Source organism: Schistocerca serialis, chromosome 2 (assembly GCF_023864345.2).
Source record: "Schistocerca serialis cubense isolate TAMUIC-IGC-003099 chromosome 2, iqSchSeri2.2, whole genome shotgun sequence".
Classification (NCBI taxonomy): Eukaryota; Metazoa; Arthropoda; class Insecta; order Orthoptera; family Acrididae; genus Schistocerca; species Schistocerca serialis.
Genome location: NC_064639.1, coordinates 815,651,567 through 815,674,482, shown reverse-complemented (window position 1 = coordinate 815,674,482; position 22,916 = coordinate 815,651,567). Strand labels below are relative to the sequence as shown.

Below are 22,916 nucleotides of genomic sequence, written 5' to 3'. Positions count from 1 at the left end.
CTGCACCATGGAAGAATATGGCGTGGAAAGATAGGGGGTTTCGTTGTCTTATATTCTTTTTGGGCTTCAGCATAGGGGATCCGCTAGAACACATTAATTCCTATACCTTATGTTCCTCAGCAAAAGAAGGGCAGTCTCAGCTCCAGACTAGGTAGTTTCTGGCGCAACTGATGATCACCGGAGATGAGCAATCAGTCCCAGCATCGTAGGCTGCTTTTCCACAATTCTCAAAGGTCGCTTCACCTCCACAACTCATGGTAGTACAGCCAAAACACTGGCATTTATAGCACCACATAGGGTTTGGTGTGCAACGTCGAACTGTAAGTTGATAGAATCCTGCTATATTATGTTCAGGCACTGTTGGAGAAATGAAGGTGACAAACAAAGTGGCAGTCTTTTCCGTTTCTCCGTTACTCCTTCACATTCATTGCACCAGATCGACTATACTCTGGAATGTCCATTCTCGTTTCAGCTCCGCTATGTCCATATCCATGATATCATGGCATATGACCACACCCTTGCTTCAGTTGAGAGATTTGCATCTCAACAACATCATATTCACCCAATTTGTGCAATTTCTTGAGAAGTTCAACTTGCTTTCACCAATTAGTTTTGACTAGCAAGATAGTATTACGTAAGCGTTTAAAATACGCTAAAGTGGCAGCAAGTCATTTCAACCCTTTATGGGCATAAAAGGTGGACACTTTCTCAAACGTCCCCTCCCTCCTCTTGATCACCAGAAACATGTTGCTTTATGACTCCATGAGCCCTGTTATTCACAGCTGACTTTTTCTTATTATCAGAGGGCTATCCTCTCTCATTCTTTTGGATGAGAGGGTGCGAGTACTCCCGGGCAATATACCCATCACACTAAGAGGAGAAGACTTCTAGGGTTCCATCTTGGTCCCACAAGCAGTTACGGAAATAAGGGTCCATTTAGACAGAGCCCACATGCCTGAGTAAGCCTTATACAACTGAGGTGCAGCAGGTTACCCACAGGTTGTCCACTACTGACTGTTCCACCTCAATGGCCAAGCACCTTATCAGTGTGCAGCACATCTTGTGGCTGGCTTTTTTGAGATGTTACTACCATCATTGCGATACGGCCAATCAAGCCAATATCCCAGTTGCCTGTGACACACAACGTTCCGACACCATGCTGCACGATGGTTCTAAAAATTTTTTTCACCAAAATGATTTCCATGATCAAAATACATCACAAAATAATTTCCATTTGGGTGTTGCCTGTGTCTATAGCACAGACAAAGATGTCAGCCTGTTCCAATCAGAAAAAAAAGGGAAATTTTGAAACCTATAAATTATGAAAATTAAAATACCTACTCACCAATACAATTATCTGCTAATCTATATTAAAGGATTTAAAATTCCTATCAGCTGCATACAAAGTCTCAGTGCTGATTGTTAACAGGTACTACTTCTCATGGCACATAATTGGTATTCTACAGTAGATATTAGTGTCTTCAGGTTGATATTAAGCTGACGGAAGAAAATAATCAACAGCTGTTTAATATAGCTGAGTAAGCAGCAGCCTGAACAAATTAGTTACTTACCCATTAACTGTACTTTGTTAAGTACACGTGGTTCACAACAGTCCAATATTAATACAGTGTCCAACACCTGCTTGTTAGTATGTAACTTTACTCATTCCACATCTCTGTAGGTTTCCCTTCACTGTGGAATATAACCAATTCATTTTTTATAGCTGTAACTATAAGTCACTCACATTTTTGACTATATGGTCTGCCTATTTTCTTGTTAGTTTATGGTTAACGTAGCTTCTGGCTCGTTCCTTGTAGTTGAAGCCGAGTCAGAGCACTTCATGAGATCTATTACCTGATGTAATATCTGATGTATTTACTTTTTTCTTCCAGTCACCTTATTTGATTGTCTTAAAGTAGAGTTCCTGCTTATCAGCAGCTCTAAAATCCAGTGTGTAGCCAAGGAAAGGTTTTACTTCTTCACATTCTCCAGCTGTCACTGAAGAAAATAAGATAACTTCTTCTCATATCACAAAAGAAACCATGTCCACTACTTTCCTTTTACAAACCAATATTTCCTTGAATGAGTGTACAGATCATTTGAGTGATCTATGAATTAAGAGCAGGACAACTTTTCAAATGACATATGCCTCGAAGGCTCAAGATGACCTCAAAGATTACTATATATTTTGTCACAAAACACTCTTGCCTCTTGTTTTCATTCTAGGGGAGAGTGGTTCGTCCTTGATGGTCAAGCCACAGCCAACCCGTGACGCCAAAAAATACCCCGTCCACAGCACATGAAATCTTACTTATCATCACACCTTTTTTCTCATATTCTACACCTTCTGTTTAATGCTTGCACATATGAAATTAAACACCCATGCACAGTATATGTTCTGTGACTTACTCCCTACTTAATGTTATTCTGTTACCATCATCTTTCCTTGTACTATGCAAGGCATGTGAAATGTTATTTGCCTAAATGGCACATAACACTTCACTTTTACAAAACTAGTTTTATTCAACACACTGCATGGAGCTATCTGTTTCTGGTTCTGTTGCTAGTAGCAGTTTGACAGCACACGTGACGGTCATTCTCAAATGATTACTACCCACTGCACGTGGTTAGCAGAAATTAAGCACATGGGTCAAGGTAATATGTACTCTTAAAAGATTTGTCCGAAGTCATTTCTGAGGTCCTATTTTACAGACAAGCACAGGTAACAAGTGGGAATGTAGGCAATCCACGATACCAACTTCAGCAACAAGAAGTAGCTGCAGAAGTATAAATGATTACAGTTCCAGTTTCTTCTCATCTAAATACATTTTGCAACTGCTGTAGTATCATTGTGGGTAGAGTATATTATAGTGCTTTATTTTCTAATACAATAAATCACAGGTTTTCAATTCAAATTCATAAGAACACAATGATACTGAAGACTTAAAATTTGTACAAACTTTCTGCATATGAATGTGCTTCAAAACCATAGTGGAGGGAGGGAGGGGAGCTACATGACATTTTTCCATCTTACGTTTCTCCAATGGCAGGGAGAAAAAATTAAAAATGCCCAAGGTATATTGGATTGTACCAGAACGAGAAATGGAAAAATTTCTCCACATTACAGTGAAATGGGTGATTTTCAGTAAAAAACATGCATTTATTCTACTCAGTTCAATGCACTTCTGAAACATTTTTCCAATGAGTAGATTTCTAAATAAATATTTCCCAGTTTTCTTGTTGTTTCAGATTTGTTTGTCTACTAAAGCTTTCAACGACTTCCTCTGTCACCACCACCACCACTTAACTGTCAAACAAATACTTGTCATGCAGACACCACTGAACTTCTGTGTGCTTCCGGAGATTATCTCAATCTCTATGAAGGAAGTACAACTGTAGCAATGCTGATTCTGTCAGAATGCTGGACTATTAGATAACTCAGCTTATTTCTCTGTAGCTCTCAGCACAGAGTGCCTGATTCCATGCACTTCTGAACTAACTAAAAGCTGTTATTGCACAATCCGATCTCAAGAACTTCGTTGATGACTGAGATCCAGTATGTAGCAGCACGCGATAAAGATTCTCATCCCATTCATCTCATTAAACAATTGTGTTTAACTAAACATTCTCACCTATGGTAGCAGCATATGCTTGTAAGGCTGTGTTCAGCAACAACAGATTTGTCAGAACTATGAAATTAATGTGACATCAGTGGTCTGTGTAGCATTCAGAAATCTTACGTACTGACTAACCAATGTAGCTTCTACTGCATTCACAAAAAACATTACAATCCCAGAAAAATGGAGGCCAAGGCTGTCTTTCAGTGGGCACAGCACCTATAATTTTCTTGGGTTGCCTGAAAACAGACTGTATCCATCTTTGACAAGAACTTTTTTCTTTTATGCAGTTATGAAGAAAGAAAGAAAGAAAGAAATGTGACAGGCTGATCAGATGGAGTATTTCCATGTTTTCATTTATTAATGATGGCTAACTTAATATCCTGTTTACTACAGCTGTTCTTCCCAAAGTCCAGCTGGTCCTTGTTAGAAAGAGCTTTCATCGGCCTGTTAAAACCTGATCCCTTTTGGACTGAATTTATGAAAGTTTTCAGCACTGAGATACTTGTAGTAAATTGAGCTGGTGAGCCACCCATAAGATTGGTTGGCTGGTTGGTTTAAAAGAAAGGGGGGAGAGGGGGGGGAAGGGACCAAACTGTGAGGTCATCGGACCCTTGTTCCCAGTAAAATAATTACATAAGGGAAAGAAGAGGAGAAAACAAGGAGACGTACAGGAGAAAGGAAGGACCAGAAGAACGACAGTACGACAACCAACACTACTATGGACAAAACACGAAAAGAAAGCCACAGAAAGAAGCAAGAAACAGGTAGAAGGGGTAAAAACGAGAGCAGATGACCGTGGCTGGCCGACCACGAGAATACAAAGGAAAAGCCAGCCAATCTGCTACACATTAAAACATCCAACCTAAAAGTATTAGAGCACACAAAGGGACAAGACATACGCTAAAACTTTATAGAATGATAAAACCCTAACACATCACGTATAAAACGTAAGACTAAATTAGCTGATGAGGCGTTGTCAGCTAAAATTAATGGCAACGAGTCCAGTAACTGAAGAATCTGTCACAGGGCAGCCAAAGGAGGACAGTTCACCAATATCTGGGCCATTGTCAACCGGGTGCCGCACTGACACTGAGGCAGGTCTTCATGGCGCAGGAGGTAACCTTGGGTTGCCCCAAGCGTGGCCAATCTGGAGCCGGCAGAGGACAACTCATTCCCTGTGAGAGACCCGCATGGAAGACTTACACACATTCGCAGTCTCCTTAATGACACACAGTTTGTTATGCGTACTGTTATGCCATTCCGTCTCCCAAAGCCAAAAAACCCTGTGGCGTAAATCAGAACGCAGGTCAGGTTCAGAGATGCCTATCTCCAGATGCGGTTTCCGCGAAGCCTGTTTGGCCAGCCTGTCGGTAAGTTCGTTGCCTGGGATTCAGACATGACCTGGGGTCCAGACAAACACCACTGAACAACTGGACCGTTCCAGAGCATAGATGGACTCCTGGATGGTTGCTACTAAAGGATGATGAGGGTAGCACTGGTTGATAGCTTGTAGGTTGCTCAAGGAGTCAGCACACAGGAGAAATGACTCTCCTGGGAGTGACCGAATGTGTTCACGAGGACAAAATGACAAAATATGGCCGCTAGTTCTGCAGTGAAAACACTGCAGCCATCGAGCAAGGAGTGCTATTCTACATGTCCTCCATGAACATAGGCAAAGCCAACGTGACCATCTTCTATCGAGCCATCAGTGTAAACCACTTCATGGCCCCGGTACATGTCGAGAACTGAGAGGAAGTGACAATGGAGAGTCACAGGGTTAACTGAGTCCTTAGGGCCAAGTGAAAGGTCCAGGCGAAGCTGCAGCCAAGGTGTACAGCATGGATATGTACATGAATGGACCTGATGTATAGGTGGTAAAGGGAAGGACTCCAGTTCAGACAGAAGGGATCACAAGCGAACTGCTATTGTTAGCCCTGACCTGGGCCGCCGATGCGGGAGACGGGCTGCCGCGGGTGGGAAAAGGAGATGGTAATTCGGAAGCACAGCAGAACTATAAACGTGCACAACGTAACTGGCCAGCAGTTGTGCATGCCTAACCTACAATGGAGGGACTCCGGCCTCCACTAGGACACTGGTCACCGGACTTGTCCTAAAAGCTCCTGTCACTAGGCGAACACCAAAGTGGTGCACTGGATCGAGTAAATGCAACACTGAGGGTGCCGCCGAAACATAAACCAGACTCCCATAGTCAAGGCGGAATTGAACAAGGGCTCTGTAGAGCTGCAGCAGCGTAGAGCGATCTGCACCACAATTGGTGTTGCTCAGGCAGTGGAGAGCATTGAAGTGCTGCCAGCACTTCCGCTTAAGCTGACAAAGGTGAGGAAGCCAAGTTAATCGGGCGTTGAAAACCAGTCCTAAGAATCGATATGTCTCCACTACAGTGAGTGGATCGTCATTAAGGTAAAGTTCTGGTTCTGGATGAACACCACAATGCTGACAGAAGTGCATACAAGACTTTGCAGGCGAAAACTGGAAACCGTGGGCTACAGTCCATGACTGTGCCTTGTGAATGGCTCCCTGCAGGTGACACTCAGCAACATGAGTACTGGTGGAGCAGTACAGAATGCGGAAATCGTCTGCATACAGAGAAGGTGACACAGACAGACTTACCGCTGCTGCTAGACCATTAATGGCCACTAAAGGTAGAGGACACTCAATAGAGAGCCCTGTGGGACCCCATTCTCCTGGATATGGGGGAACTTTGGGAGGCACCAACTTGGATATGGAAAGTACGAAGCGACAGAGAATTTTGGATAAAAATCAGGAGCGGGCCTCCAAGGTCCCACTTGTGTAACGTGGCAAGGATGTGATGTCATATGCTTTTCATGAATCAAAAAAGACTGCAACCAGATGTTGGCACCTATAAAAGGCTGTCTGGATGGCAGACTCGAGGGATACAAGTGGTAGAGTGACCCTGGTGGAAGCCACCCTGACATGGAGCCAGTAGGCCACGTGACTCCAGGACCCAACCCAACCACAGACACACCACACATTCCAGCAACTTACAAACAACGTTGGTTATGAGTGTTAAAATCTTCCAAAAGTACGAAAGGTTTAGGGAATTGATCAATCAATGCAATTAATACATTCAGGGATGCTGCACCGTCTGGAGGAAGATATACATTGCAGACAGTTATTTCCTGCTTTCTCCCTATTCTGACAGCCACAGCTTCTAGAGGGATTTGAAGGGGCACAGGTTCACTACAGACGGAGTTTAGGAGATAGACGCAAACTCCACCTGACACTCATTTACAGTCACTACAGTTCCTGTAGTATCCCTTATAGTCGCAGAGGGCAGGGGCCCGCATTTCGGGGAACCAGGTTTCCTGGAGGGCAATGCAGAAAGCACGTGTAAAGCTTTACAGTTGCTGTATCTCAGCCAAGCAGTGGAAAAAACACCGCCATTCCACTCGAGGATGCCATTGTGAGACTGGGAAGACATGGAACATTCAATGAGGCAGTTTACCCCTCAGGGTCACCTGCTGCCACCGATTTTTTGCCTGAGCAGTCTATATCCATTGTGTCTGAGGGACGAGAGAGATCTAGGTCTTCAGCGGATGCCAGAATCTCCACCTCATCCACAGAGCTTGTAAGTAGCAGTGGTGTGGGTGCCACCATAATTCCCTTCGTCTTGGGGACCTTCTTTTTGGATTTCTCTCATTCCTCCTTGGGTTTCCCTGGCTGGGAGGACTTCACTGATTCAATCTCCGGGACTGAGGATGAGCATGAAGCCCTACGACCAGCTGCTTTTGGGCTCTACCACCACTGGCGGGTGTCATCTTTCCTACTAGCAGAAACCTGGGAAGGGTGTGACCCAAGGGACCCCTTCCTAGTGAGGGGAACCGAAGAAGACTTACGCTTCTCCGGCTCAGAAGTGGTGACTGATATCGGTTGGGGAGAGGAGGGGGCGTGTTGCTCCTGAAGTAGATGGTGCAGGAGCAACAGGGAGGGAAGTGCGCCCCACCATCAAGTGGGCAGGTGTAGTCTTCTGGTTCTGAGAGGCAACAGGAATCCGAGGAGCTGATGGGGCGACAACTGTTCTCGCTGCGGTGGAAAGGAGATCATAGCCATAGAACGTAGGCCCTCGAATTTCCTCTTGGCCTCAGTGTAGGTCAGTCAGTCCAGGGTCTTATATTCCACGAATTTCCTCTCTTTCTGTAAAATCCTGCAGTCTGGCGAGCAAAGTGAATGATGCTCTCTACAGTTGACACAGATGGGAGGTGGGGCACACTGAGTATTGGGATGCGATGGACGTCAACAATCTCGACACGTGACACTGGATGTACAGTGAGAGGACATTGCCAAACTTCCAGCACTTAATGCACTGCATCAGGGGAGGGATATATGGCTTGACATCACAGCAGAAGACCATCACCTTTAACTTCTCGGCCAATGTGCCACCCTCGAAGGCCCAAGATGGAGGCACCGGTGGCGACCTAGTTATTCCTCAGACTCCAATGGACGCACCAGACTAAATGAACATCTCGCTGCTCTAAATTGGTGTGCAGCTCGCCGTCAGACTGCAAAAGAAGGTCCCTGTGGAATTTAATACCCTGGACCATATTTAAACTCTTATGGGGTGTGATGGTAACAGAAACATCCCCTAACTTGTCACAAGTGAGTTATGGCCGTGACTGGTTGGTTGGTTGGTTGGTTGGTTGGGGGATTAAAGGGACCAGACTACTATGGTCATCGGTCCCTTTTTCCAAAGACAAAGAACACCCACAGAGAATAAAAACGAGGAACAGAAGAGATCACAGACGATACAGAACAGGAGAGACTGAGACAAAGACAAGACAAAACGAACGAAAACCACATAGAGATTGACGGTGGTTGGCCGACCATAGAAATAAAAAAGGAAAAGCCAACCACTTAGAAACACATTAAAAAATCAGTGTAAAATCATAGGCCAAAGGCCAGAATCAACACAAAACAATAAAATAAAACAGAAACACTCAGATTAAATGATAAAATCCCCCTGCCCGAATAAAACGTAAAACTAAGTCAGCCATAGCGGAGTCGTCTGTTAAAAGGGCAGGGAGCGTAGCAGGCAGCGCAAATGTCTGCCTGACCACAGCTAAAAGGGGGCAGGCCAACAGAATGTGGGCCACTGTCAAAGCCGCCCCGCAGCGACATACAGGAGGGTCCTCCCTGCGCAGTAAATAACTGTGTGTCAGCCGGGAGTGGCCAATGCGGAGCCGGCAAAGAACGACCGAGTCCCTGCGAGTGGCTCGCAGGGATGACCGCCACACAGCCGTCGTCTCCTTGACAGCACGGAGTTTATTGGACATTGTCAGTTCGCGCCATTCATCGTCCCATAGCGCCAAGACTTTGCGGCGGAAGACTGCCCGCAAATCAGTCTCAGGGAGGCCAAGGTCCAGAGATGGCTTGCTGGTGGCCTCTTTCGCCAGGCGGTCAACATGTTCGTTACCCGGGATACCGACATGAACGGGGGTCCACACAAAGACCACAGAGCGGCCGCAACAGGCAAGAGTATGCAGAGACTCGTGGATAGCCATCACCAGACGAGAACGAGGGAAACACTGGTCGAGAGCTCGTAAACCGCTCAGGGAATCGCTACAGATAACGAAGGACTCACCTGAGCAGGAGCGGATATACTCCAGGGCACGAAGGATGGCGACCAATTCAGCAGTGTAAACGCTGCAGCCATCCTGCAAGGAACGTTGTTCGGAACGGTCCCCTAGAGTGAGCGCATACCCGACACGACCAGCAACCATCGAACCGTCAGTGTAGACAATACCAGAGCCCTGATACGTGGCCAGGATGGAATAAAAGCGGCGGCGGAAGGCCTCTGGAGGGACTGAGTCCTTAGGGCCCTGTGCCAAATCGAGCCGAAGGCTAGGGCGACGAACACACCATGGGGGTGTATGCAAAGTAGCCCGGAAAGGAGGTGGAACAGTGAAACCCTGGAGCCCAGAGAGAAGCTCTTTGACGCGGACCGCTATTGTACAACCAGACCGGGGCCGACGTTCTGGCATACGGACGACCAACCGCGAGAACAGGAGGCGATAGTTTGGATGCCCGGGCGAGCTTAGAACATGGGCAGCATAAGCGGCCAGCAAACGTTGGCGTCGGAACCGCAGTGGAGGTACACCTGCCTCCACTAGTACGCTGTCCACAGGGCTGGTGCGGAAAGCACCAGTGGCAAGGTGTATCCCGCTGTGGAGAATCGGGTCCAGCACCCGTAACGCAGATGGGGATGCTGAGCCATAAGCCAGGCTCCCATAATCCAGACGGGACTGGATTAACGCCTGGTAGAGCCGCAACAGTGTAGAGCGGTCGGCGCCCCAGCGGGTGTTGCTCAAGCATCTCAGAGCGTTTAGATGCCGCCAACACGTCTGTTTCAGCTGCCGGATATGAGGCAGCCAAGTCAACCGGGCATCGAAAACCACCCCCAAAAACCTGTGGGTCTCCACCACAGCAAAGAGTTCGTCGGCAAGATAAAGCCGCGGCTCAGGATGGACTGTTCGGCGCCGGCAGAAATGCATAACGCAGGTTTTGGCTGCCGAAAACTGAAACCCATGCGCTACAGCCCAAGACTGCGCCTTACGGATAGCGCCCTGTAGCTGACGTTCAACAGCTGCAATGCCAGTAGAGCTGTAATAAAGGCAGAAGTCGTCAGCATACAGGGAAGCGGAGACAGAATTTCCCACGGCCGCAGCAAGCCCGTTAATGGCTATTAAAAACAGACAGACACTTAAAACAGAGCCCTGTGGCACACCGTTCTCCTGGACGTGGGAGGAACTATACGAGGCCGCGACTTGCACGCGGAAGGTACGACACGACAGAAAATTGCGGATAAAAATCGGCAGAGGACCCAGAAGACCCCATCCATGAAGCGTAGAAAGAATGTGATGACGCCATGTCGTATCGTACGCCTTCCGCATGTCGAAAAAGACAGCGACCAGGTGCTGACGGCGGGCAAAAGCAGTATGGATGGCCGACTCCAGACTCACCAGATTGTCGGTGGCGGAGCGGCCTTTACGGAACCCACCCCGAGACGGAGCCAGAAGGCCCCGAGACTCCAGTACCCAATGCAAGCGCCGGCTCACCATCCGTTCAAGCAACTTACAAAGAACGTTGGTGAGGCTAATGGGACGGTAGCTGTCCACCTCCAGAGGGGTCTTCCCAGGTTTCAAAACGGGGATGACAATGCCTTCCCGCCATTGCGACGGAAACTCCCCCTCGACCCAAAGACGGTTGTAAAGATCGAGAAGGCGCCGCTGGCAGTCCACTGAAAGGTGTTTCAGCATCTGACAGTGGATGCCATCTGGCCCAGGAGCGGTATCAGGGCAAGCAGCTAGGGCACTGCGAAATTCCCACTCACTGAATGGAGCATTGTAAGATTCCGGGTGGTTGCTGCGAAACGAAAGGCTCCGACGTTCCAGCCGCTCTTTAATGGAGCGGAAGGCCTGGGGGTAATTCGCAGAAGCGGAACTCATAGCAAAATGCTCTGCTAAGCGATTTGCAATGACGTCGGAGTCGGTACAAACGGCTCCATTCAGTGAGAGCGCAGGGACGCTGGCAGGGGTCCGATAGCCGTAGACGCGTCGAATCTTGGCCCAGACCTACGAGGGAGTGACATGGAGGCCAATGGTGGACACATACCGCTCCCAGCACTCCTTCTTGCCTTGGCAGATAAGGAGGCGGGCCCGCGCACGCAGCCGTTTGAAGGCGATAAGGTGGGCTAAGGAGGGATGTCGCTTGTGACGCTGGAGCGCCCGCCGGCGATCTTTAATCGCTTCAGCGATCTCAGGCGACCACCAAGGCACAGCCTTCTGCCGAGCGGACCCAGAAGAACGGGGAATGGCAGATTCGGCGGCAGTAACGATGCCGGTGGTGACAGATTGAACCACCGCATCAATGTCATCAGTAGAGAGAGGCTCAAAAGCGGCAGTGGAGGAGAACAAATCCCAGTCAGCCTTATTCATAGCCCATCTGCTAGGGCGCCCAGAAGAGTGACGCTGTGGTAGTGACAAAAAGAGCGGAAAGTGGTCACTACCACACAGGTCGTCATGCACACTCCATTGGACAGACGGTAAGAGGCTATGGCTACAGATGGAAAGGTCAATGGCGGAGTAGGTGCCATGCGCCACACTGAAGTGTGTGAAGGTGCCATCATTTAACAGCGAGAGATCGAGCTGCGACAACAAATGTTCAACGATGGCGCCTCGACCTGTGGCCACTGACCCACCCCAAAGAGGGTTATGGGCGTTGAAGTCGCCCAATAGCAAGAAAGGTGGCGGCAATTGGGCGACCAGTGCAGCCAGGACATGCTGCGAGACATCACCATCCGGTGGAATGTAAAGACTGCAGACGGTAACAGCCTGTGGCGTCCATACGCGTACAGCGACAGCCTCTAAAGGCGTCTGGAGAGGGACAGACTCGCTGTGCAGAGTGTGAAGGACATATATGCAGACGCCACCAGACACCCTTTCATAAGCTGCTCGGTTCTTGTAATAACCCCGATAGCCACGAAGGGCGGGGGTTCGCATCGCTGGAAACCAAGTTTCCTGGAGAGCAATGCAGAAGAAAGGGCGAAGGCTGAGAAGTTGGCGGAGCTCAGCTAAATGGTGGAAAAAACCGCCGCAGTTCCACTGGAGGATGGTACTGTCCATGGCTGAGAAAGGCGTGAAAGGACTGGGAAGGCAATTTACGCCGCTTGTTCACTCACTGCCACCGATTCAGTACCCGTACGAGAGGCATCCATGGCGTCTGAGGGACCAGCGAGATCAAGGTCCTCAGCGGGCGCTAGAATCTCGACTTCATCCTCAGACGCAGAGCGCGAAAGGTGCGGTGGGGTTGGTGCCACCGCAAGTTCTTTGGCCTTAGAGGTCTTTCTCTTGGACTTCTCTCGCTGAACCTTGGGTTTCACCGGCTGGGAAGGCTTCACCGATTCAGTCTCCGGGACAGAGGAGGATCGTGAAGCCCTACGCCCGGCCGCTGGGGAGGACTTATGCCACTGGTGGCCGTCATCCTTCCCGCTGGTGGAACCCTGGGAAGGGAGGGTCCCAAGGGAACTCTTACGGGCGAGAGTAGTCGAAGAAGTTAGACGCTTCTCCGGCTGAGAAGCGGGGACGGACATCCCCGACGGGTGGGAGGAGGTTGCCCCTGAGGTAGGTGGTGCAGGAGCAACCTGTTGGGTAGAGCCCCCCACGGGCAAGGGGGCAGGAGGAGTCTTACTGCTTATCGAGCTGGCTGGAAGTCTCGAAACTGATGGAGCTAGCACAGTTGTTGTAGCAGCTGCATAAGAAGATGTCATTCTCACAGGATGGAGTCTGTCATATTTCCGTTTGGCCTCAGTATAGGTCAGCCGGTCCAGGGTCTTATATTCCATGATTTTGCGCTCTTTCTGAAAGACTTTGCAGTCAGGCGAGCAAGGTGAATGGTGCTCCCCGCAGTTGACGCAGATGGGAGGCGGGGCACATGGAGTATCGGGATGAGATGGGCGTCCGCAATCGCGACATGTGAGGCTGGAAGTGCAGCGGGAAGACATATGGCCGAACTTCCAGCACTTGAAGCACCGCATCGGGGGAGGGATATAGGGCTTGACGTCACATCGGTAGACCATCACCTTGACCTTTTCCGGTAACGTATCACCCTCGAAGGCCAAGATGAAGGCACCGGTAGCAACCTGATTGTCCCTCGGACCCCGATGAACGCGCCGGACGAAATGAACACCTCTACGTTCTAAGTTTGCACGCAGCTCGTCATCAGACTGCAAAAGGAGATCCCTATGGAAAATAACACCCTGGACCATATTTAAACTCTTATGTGGTGTAATAGAAACGTTAACATCCCCCAACTTGTCACAAGCAAGTAACCTGCGGGACTGGGCGGAGGATGCCGTTTGTATCAGTACTGACCCAGAGCGCATTTTAGACAAGCCCTCCACCTCCCCAAACTTGTCCTCTAAATGCTCGACGAAGAACTGAGGCTTTGTGGAGAGAAAAGACTCCCCATCAGCTCTCGTGCAAACTAAGAATCGGGGCGAATAACTGTTACCTCCATCCTGAGACTTACGCTCTTCCCACGGCGTGGCCAGGGAGGGGAACGTTTTCGGATCGTACTTCTGAGCATTAAATTGAGCCCGAGAACGCTTAGAGACTGCTGGCGGCTGGCCGCCAGCGAGAGATGATGTACCACGCTTCATTGCGGGTCATCCGCCCTGATGCCACCTACTCCGACCAAGGGCCCTCCCCACGGGCGCCACCCAGCCACAGCAATAGCCACCTGGCAGGATGGCCATTGCTGGGAGTCCTGATGCCCCAGGGAGATGGGCATCTACTCCTTGGCATACGTGGGGAGTGAACGGCGCAGGCATCAGTAGAGCGATCCCTGTGTTGTCAGGGGGCTACAACCAAGAGGGTACATGGCGGCCCCACCACAACGGACTGGCTACCATGCTGGATGTTAGGTGAAATGTGGTCCATGGGCGTCGTCAGTGCAGAAAATGGCCCTGCACAGTGCTTGGCAGAAAGTGCACGCAGGGGCGCATCGATGCCCAAGAGATGGAGAGTGGGCAAGACTGCAATGCAACGACGAATAAGATGGCGAAAGTTCTCAACACAACACGGACACAATGCACCAAGTAAGGCGCCCTTCCCCAATCGGCTCGCTCTTCGGAAAAATTTTGAGATATGGAGGTCAAACCCGACAGGGGACCATCACATAAGGCCGAAACGTTTGAGACTCCTTTTAGTCGCCTCTTACGACAGGCAGGAATACCGCGGGCCTATTCTAACCCCCGAACCCGCAGGGGGGGGCCGTGACTGGGCAGAGGTTGCTGTTTTTATCAAGACTGACCCAGAGAGCATTTTGGACAAGCCCTCCACCTCCCAAAACCTGTCCTCCAAGTGCTCCACAAAAAAACAGAGGATTCATGGACATGAAAGATTCCCCACCAACTCTTGTACATACAAGGTACCGGGGCAGATAAGCTTCACTGCCATCCTTAGCCTGGCATTCCCCCATGGTGTGGCCAGGGAGGGGAATGATTTGAGGTCATATTTCTTAGCACTGAAGTTAGACTTTGCCCACTTACAGACTGCTGGCGGCAGACCACTAGCAAGAGATGATGTACTACGCTTCATGGTGTGTCATCTGCCCTGATGCCACCCACTCCGACCAGGGACCCTCCCCATGGGCACCACCCAGCCGCAGCAAAGGCCATGTGCCAGGAGTCCCAATGCCAGGAGTCCCCCAATGCCCCAGAGTGACGGGCATCTACTCCTTGGCATATTTGGCATATGTTGGGAGTTAACGGTGCAGGCATCAGCAGAGCGAACCCTGTGTAGTAAGGGGGCTACAAACAACAGGGTACATGGCAGCCCCACCGCAACGGATTGGTTACCGAGCTGGATATGAGGTGCAAAGAATTCCATGATCATCGTCAGTGCAGAAAACGAAGTGGGTGGAGGAAAAGAGACCCAGCAAAGTATCCTCACCCAAGAGATGGAGGATGAGCGGGACTGCAATGCCTCGACGAAAGTGCGCTAAAGATGATCTCAATGCACGATGGACATGATGTACCACGTAAGGCACCCCTCCCCAATTGGCTCACTCTTTGGGAAAGTTTTGAAAAATGGAGGCCAATCCCTACAGGGGACCATCACATAAAGGGCGAAAGGTGTGAGACTCCTTTTAGTCGCCTCTTACGACAGGCAGGAATACCTCAGGCCTATTCTAATCCCCGGGCCCGCAGGGAGCCCGCCCACATGATTTTCATTCAAGCAAATCATCTAATAATGGTAATTTTCCTTCTCTCTCCATCTCAGCAGTGAACTTTATACCAGTGTTCATGTAAGTTGAACAATGGAGAACTGAATGTAACATGTGTTCTTCAGAGGTTTGTAAAATATTTGTGTAGAAGTAACATGCCATCTCTAGATTAACCTCAGGTCTAATATCTTTACATGTAGGAATAGGTGGATAAAGGTTTTACTTCTAACACCTCATGTGCTCCACTGCCAAAGCATCTGTGTGGGTAGGTACATTACCATCATGATACAACTCATATGTTATCCACATCTGTCCTCACACAGCTAAGATAATATTTGATTGGTATTTGCCAATTATAAATTTAAATTTTATAGCCCATACAATAAACAGTCCTCCTTGAATTCCAGAAAACACTTGCCATCCTTTTCTGACAGCTTTAATACCTTAATTGTGTTTTGGATATATGTTTTAGACCAACATTTTCATCAAGTATTAAAATAGCATTAGTTATTTGTAACATCTCCATTCACACTTCATTCAATACAATATACTTCAGCTACCAGTTTTTATCAAATGAACTTTTGGGAATACTTTATTAGAAAAGAATCAAAAGCAACCAACACTTGAATTTAGCTGCCTGTTTATCAATGCAAAAAAATGGAGCAGACTTCGGCCTTCAGTAAGGGCTGCTTGGTATAAATGATGATGAGAAACTGTCCAACAAAAAGTATTCCAATTTATTCACTTAAAACAGAGTTACTTTAAAAATAAATAACAATACAGTTGCTTCAATTGTGTGTATCAAGACACTACATCATTTACATCAGGGTGTAACATTTTCCAGCAAAAGAAAAGCAAAATTTAATGATGATATTAATCTATCAGCAAGAAAATTTTTTCCGTGCCACGTTCATTGAAAAGTTGGTGATGGTTATCAACAGTACAAGTAATTAATCCATACAATATATCCAAGGAAATAATAAGTCTGAATCACATACTCACCATCAGATTTTGTTTCAGTGAAGTATCTCGATGCTGCATCATTTTTCACAACTTCATGTTTCATAATATGTAGCTTTGTGGGAGACTTCCTGCGAAGATCACTAACTGATGGTATTGTACGAGGGTGTAAGCTTCGTCGTGACATGTTTGGTGGATTGATTACACCTGGTGAAATTTCCTTCCTGTCAGTTGACGAACGTGAATATGTATAGTCTGTCTTTGGGAAAACCCTGTTGAAGACCATGGGAAATGAAATTTTCAACTGATGGTGTGCAACATTTTCTGGAAATAACTTTGTTAAAAACATAAAATCTCTCAATCATTAAAAAATCAAGAAATCAAAGGATTCTTGGCAGCTAGTTTTATGTGGTATTAACATGGTGACTTTTTCCAATATTTTTAAACTACTTAAAACAACTATTGTATGTTGATAGAGCCAATTACATATTGAAGAAACTATACAACTGATTGAGAGTTTCGGATGCTAATGCATGGTGCCAAACACACAGATTGGGGTAGCTTAAGCGTATGGCACCACTTTTCCAACTCTCAAGCGAATTCAACATAAAATAGACCTACAGGTCAGCATGTCACGGCTGCTAAGATTTCTTATCCAAATTCATTGGCTTCACCAACTCACAGCCTAACTGTCACCTTCCAACCTAACCTAGACCTTGAGCTATGCTACAGATTAGACTCACCAAAAACTAATACAGCACCAAAATGAATTGTCCAGTGTTCTGTTCATGCATGTATGATATCACACGCAACATCATTGTGTTACTGTATGAAGTAGATACCCAGTGTCGTTAGTTACAATTCATCCCACAGACTATAAGCTGTTCGTTAAGTCACCAAGGGAAGAACGTGTAACAATTCTCATATTTCTATGAAACCTCTTCCTGTATGTATCTATTCTGCTACACACAGAGTGACAAACGTAACTACTCCCCCCTCCCTCCTCACACATAGCTCTCAAATCACTTCAGAGTGCAGAAGTGCAACTATCGGCACACTCACATATTATTCAATCCTAAATGTTACTTGATTTTGCTTGTGAGGAAGTGCTCAGACTTTTAAGAGTAATCATTACATGAAGGGTGTGCTGTTGTTCCCATGTACTCGGTGGAACACTTTCATGCTGGCAACAGCCCTCAAGACAGCTCTAACAGAATAATTTTTCATTTTAAAATTAGTATGGGTAATAGAAGTAAAGGTACAGTTAGAACCAAACCACAAAACCATTAGCAGGAACTTAAAATAATGATGTGATTTAGCCTCAGTTAAACAGTACTTGAATAGGCAGACGAGATCTGGAAAATGCATTTACATACTCATTGCCACCTTTGGAAACTGTAATTGCATGGAAAGATCAGATCAACACAAGAAAATAAATGTAAATATAACTACAAAAAGCACATGCATTTTGTTTTATCTTAACTAATATAAAAAGGGAAACATTGCCACTAAAAATCATGGAAAGTTCTCGACCAATTTAACTTCAAATTTTTACACACTTCTACAATCTACACTTTCAGACGGGCCTGAGACATATATTCAAACAATGGACTGCAGAGGTTTTCTGTTGAAATGGACCATGAGAAAGAAAATACTGTGCCGTGAAAATTACTATTTCCCTTTCTTTCTTGATGATACTTTTAACTAAAACAGCAGTGTATTTACACCATTAAGGATACTGTTTTTCCCGTACACACTGTTTCTCAGCACACACAACTTTAAACAAAGATTGTATATTGTACACGCAGTCAGTTTTAACATAAAATCTGTATGTAAGGAAAGTTCTAGTTCCAAATTATGATTAGGATACTACCAAGCACCATACGTTGCACGAAACTTTGAAATGTATCTGACAATACTGTTTTGGAGCAAGTAACAAACTTAAGGAATAGTGATCAATTGGAACTGTAGCCACCACTGAAGATTAGGTTTGGTATCAATAAGTATATAAATTCAATGAATCCAGCTTGCTTTTCGGCACACAGTTTGGGGCTTAAATTCGTGTTCCTGTAATGGGCAACTACTACACCGTCTCCTTTCAATGAAACTTTGTAATGGTACCTGTTTGCAGGGTAAAATTAAGAAAAGTAATGTCACTGAAGCTACTATATCAGATTCAGCATCTGGACAACACTCTCATAGCAATGACTCCAACCCATTGACCTATTCATTTTAACCCATTGACCTATTCATTTTAAGTGACTTCACTTCCCTACCAAGGTTTCATTTGCAATAAAGTCTCAAGGTCAGACATTCAAGAATGTTGGAATTGATTTATGGTCAGAGTTATTCACATGGTCAGTTTTATGTTGCTCTTTCACAGCACCCAAAATATCACTGTATATTCTGAAGTAAGTAATTGTGTACAAAAAATTAAAAACCTTAAAACAAAAAAAAATACCCGAGATATCCCAGATTAGGACGCATATCCAGTCCCCACACACATTTAACAACCGTTAAACATCGTCAGGATCGCTAGTATGATAAAACGAAAGACTATCAAGATACCTATGTTGGCTTCAACTCACATCCAAACTATGATCTAATCTAGACTGACGATTATAAGGACCACTAATGAACATTTTACATAATAAAAGAGCGTTGCAAAAATATAGAGCAAGGCCTCTTGTGCGATGAGAACTCTATTTAAAATAAGGGCCAATATCAATGTGTGCACTTTCATCTGATACGAGTTGCGTTTACGGTGAGAGCATGGAAGGAATTGGATATTTTCATGTATCGAACAAACTGTTGTATAAATAACTTATTTTATTATTTAGCATACGATCCAAAAATCTTGCTGCTTTTTTTTCTCACCAACAATACAAAGTGTAAATCAGAGAACGCTGTAACATTCGAATTTATCGTACCTTATTCTTAAAATCAAGCAAGCTGACAATAAAAACCCACTTTCATTAGTTACTCATAATTCATGGAGTAAAGTAGTGGCTTCAGTCACACTGAGCACTGTACCAAGATACAGCTTTTTACATACATCGCACAGAAACAAAAAGTTATGCAAATATCTTCTTTCTCTCTTACATCAACAAGTCGATTGGCGTACATGAAAAATATAATTAAACTGGTGCGTGTAGGAGAATAGTACATACCGCAATGTTTACACAAAACGGCTGTATAATTAGTGTTTAATAGTTTTCCACATGCCCAGCGTTGACGCATGAAACAGTACTCAGCACTACTAATTAAACCACGGTGCAACAGCGTCCGCAGTTTCCCACAGTAATACGGCAGCACAGCAGTCGCTCGCTAACAGCATGCGTCTCGCAGTGTTAGGCGGCGCACTCTTACCCCAGCGTACCTTCCTTCAGACTCACCCTGTGGGAAGGGTCCCATCTGCCGAACAGTGGACAGCTGCAACGCACCAACAGGCGCAGACTTGCCGTCGTTGAATGGATTCGAATGGGGCAACGAAGGCACTACTGGCTACAGCCGCCTCGCTTGTCCACCACGACCAGCAAACCATCACGTACCACTGGTCAGGTGTCGTGAACGATACCACATCGATCGAGTTCGCTGCCACTGTCATTTCTATGGCACTTTGTTTTGGGTAATAAGGGATCTTCATGAATATACTGGATAAAAAGAAAAGGGCCGTCTTAAGTCTACCTCACTTATGGATCCAAGAAGCAAATTTGAACGTTTTGCAAACCACCACCTTGTTTCGCTACGATTTAGCCAGTTCGACTGTGTGGTGAGATGAGCGTCAGGTTTGAAGCGTTGACTGCTCTGAGCACATGTATGTCAGTAACCTGTTGCTTTACGTAAGCCTCTGCCCACTAGGAAAGTTCGCACGGCCAAAGGACGGTCGTATCGTTTCTAGACACAAGCTGCCGTGGTGTACGATTTCAGGCGAACCTGTTTTCATTTCTGGCACTTTTTTTTTTGTCAAGGACTGATCTCTCCATCCAAAAAGAGTCACATAGCTAGGACACACAGCACGAGCGAGGCCTCTCGGTCGTTAATACGGTGAACTATTTCAGTTGCAGTCCCAATGCGCTTCTCGGAATAACTTTCGAATGCACACACGATGTGTTGTGGAAAGCCACCGAATTCAACTTTGAACACCTGGAACAGCCACGAAAAATAAGTCGTGAATACCGCGTTTTTCCGCAAGACTTGTACCTGGAGAACCTTATCACAGACTGTGTACGGAAACAAGCAGCACCTAGCGATGGGAATGAACAGCGAATAAGTGATAGGTTTTGTGCATATTGTGCTGCATTGTTGAGTAATCCATAAACATGATATTGTACACCACAAATGCTTAATTGTTTTATTCAACTACAGGTTCCGATCATGATCACAGTTTTGACGCGCAGCAGGTACCACCTAACAAACGTTCATGGTAAGGATGAACTTCAAACAAGCAACTTTTCTCACTTATTCCCACAAGATAGGCGTCAGTCGCTGGTGTGGTTCATCAGAAAGGGATTGAAATAACCCTATTGTGAGAGATATCGCGATTAGTGACTGACTTTGATAAAGAAATTATGCACACTGAAATTTATTTACTTAATAGCGGACCCGACAAAACTTAGCAATTGCCAAATATATATGGGAATTGCATATACATCCTAAATACCTTGTCCCCCTCTTCTCACCTTCCCCCCATTCTCTCCATACATCTCTTCTCCCACCATCTCTCTGTGCATACCCTCTTTCCCCCTCCCTCTCTACTTCCATTTCTGTCTACAGGTTCAGTAGAGTATCGTGTAAAAGACTGAAGTAAATCCAAGATCTTTTCAAGATTTTGGTAACAACGCTTTCCCTTATTAAAACACAACAAAAATAAAATCAACCAAATCGCTCTTACCGTTCTTAAATGAGTTTTCACAATTGATTTTAATTTCTGATTCTTCCGGTTGATTTTCCAAAAAAATTTCTTTCATAAAAACCTTGTCCTGACAATTGCAAACACCTCAAAGTCAAAACTGAACCAAATCTGTCGAGGCTTCTTAAACTGATGATATTTCATACAAGCGGCAATTGATGTTAATTTCCGACTTTCGCGTTGAATTTTCCAAAACATTTTCTTTCATACGAACCTTGTCCTGACAACAACGAACGCAACAACAAACGATCAACCAAATCTGTCACGCCGTTCTCAGGTGGTGACCTTTCATACATGCGGGAACGATTTTTATTCTTATACATTTATTGTATGGCATAAATTAGGTGTTTTTGAATCACAAGATTAGCTATACATACACAAAGATTACCAAACTACTACATAAAAACATTTCAACACCGCTCTCCAAAATAACACAAATTACAATATTATAGATAAATATCAAGGTCTTTTATATAGTTTATGGCACTACTCGTCACTGTCAGGAAATCTTCGGAAGGACCCTTGCAGGCACATGCGGGACATGTTGCACAACATGCGCGACTGTCGTGTCGTTTCACGCTATGGAGTAGCGATGTCGGCAGGCGCCCCATACATGCCCAAAGCAAGTATCAATGCGGCCACGGAAGTGAGCACATATCACCCGTTCGGTAAACGATAAATTGAATATTTTCAATTTGAAACTCCCGCCGTACGATGCTCGATCTGTACCCCCCCCCCCCCCCCCAAAAAAAAATCTCTCTCTCTCTCTCTCTCTCTCTCTCTCTCTCTCTCTCTCTCTCTCTCTGTGTGTGTGTGTGTGTGTGTGTGTGTGTGTGTGTGTGTGTGTGTGTGTGTGTGTTTTTAATGTTAAGTATAGGACGGTCTTCTTCCTACGTGGCCCGGGTAAGCTAAAAGGTTGGACACTCCTGCACTAGAGTAACAAAATGATTATGAAGATTTAACCCGCTTGTCTACTGTCCGCACGTCTTCCGTGGCCAGCTCGGGTGCGGTCCAACAGCCCGATGTTGGGCAAACCCAGGAGTTTCTCCGGAATGCATGGCAGTTTCAGACGTTGTAGAGGGCTTTTTTGTTGCCAATATTGTTTCCATTCATTGATAGCATGAAATTCATTTTCAGTAAGAATCCTGGCTAAAGATACGAGTGGAATGTCTTGATCTTATTCACACGAAATTTGTCGTTCAATCTTGGGCGGTCGGAGGTATCAACAATATTCTGTTATTCACGTAGTAACGCACTCTTCCGTCCGATAAGAGGTGACTCACTAATATCACAAGCGCCCTCAAAACGGGAAATAACAACAACTCGTCTAACAATCATGGGCATTTTAAAATATCTTAGCCTGGAGACAAATTGGTTAAAAGAATTTTGCACCTGCTGCAAATCTGTGACCGTGCATGGGCTGGAATTTAAAGAAGCAAACTTATTAAACTAAAAACTAACTTTACCGAAATAAAGCAGAGCCCAAATTAAAAGCAGTTTGCAATTTGGGGCTTACTCGACGTAATAAATGCCTGAAAGATTCATGGGCGTAAAAAGATACCAGCCAATGCAACGCCCGTGAAGCTTTCCAGCAGTACAACCGTGAAATCAAAATTCATACATAATAATTCCAATCCCAAAGAAAGCAGGTGTTCGACAGA

The 22,916-nt window shown here is 46.0% G+C and overlaps 1 protein-coding gene across 1 annotated transcript in view; it reads right to left on the bottom strand.

Moving 5' to 3' along the window:
* The window catches only part of LOC126458055 (klaroid protein-like), a 174,336-nt gene that overhangs the window by 76,157 nt on the left and 75,263 nt on the right, over positions 1 to 22,916 (bottom strand). The window contains exon 4 of the mRNA XM_050094852.1: positions 16,386 to 16,615. Within this exon, the coding sequence (XP_049950809.1) occupies positions 16,386 to 16,615 (230 nt within the window). The remainder of the gene's footprint in view (positions 1 to 16,385; positions 16,616 to 22,916) is intronic.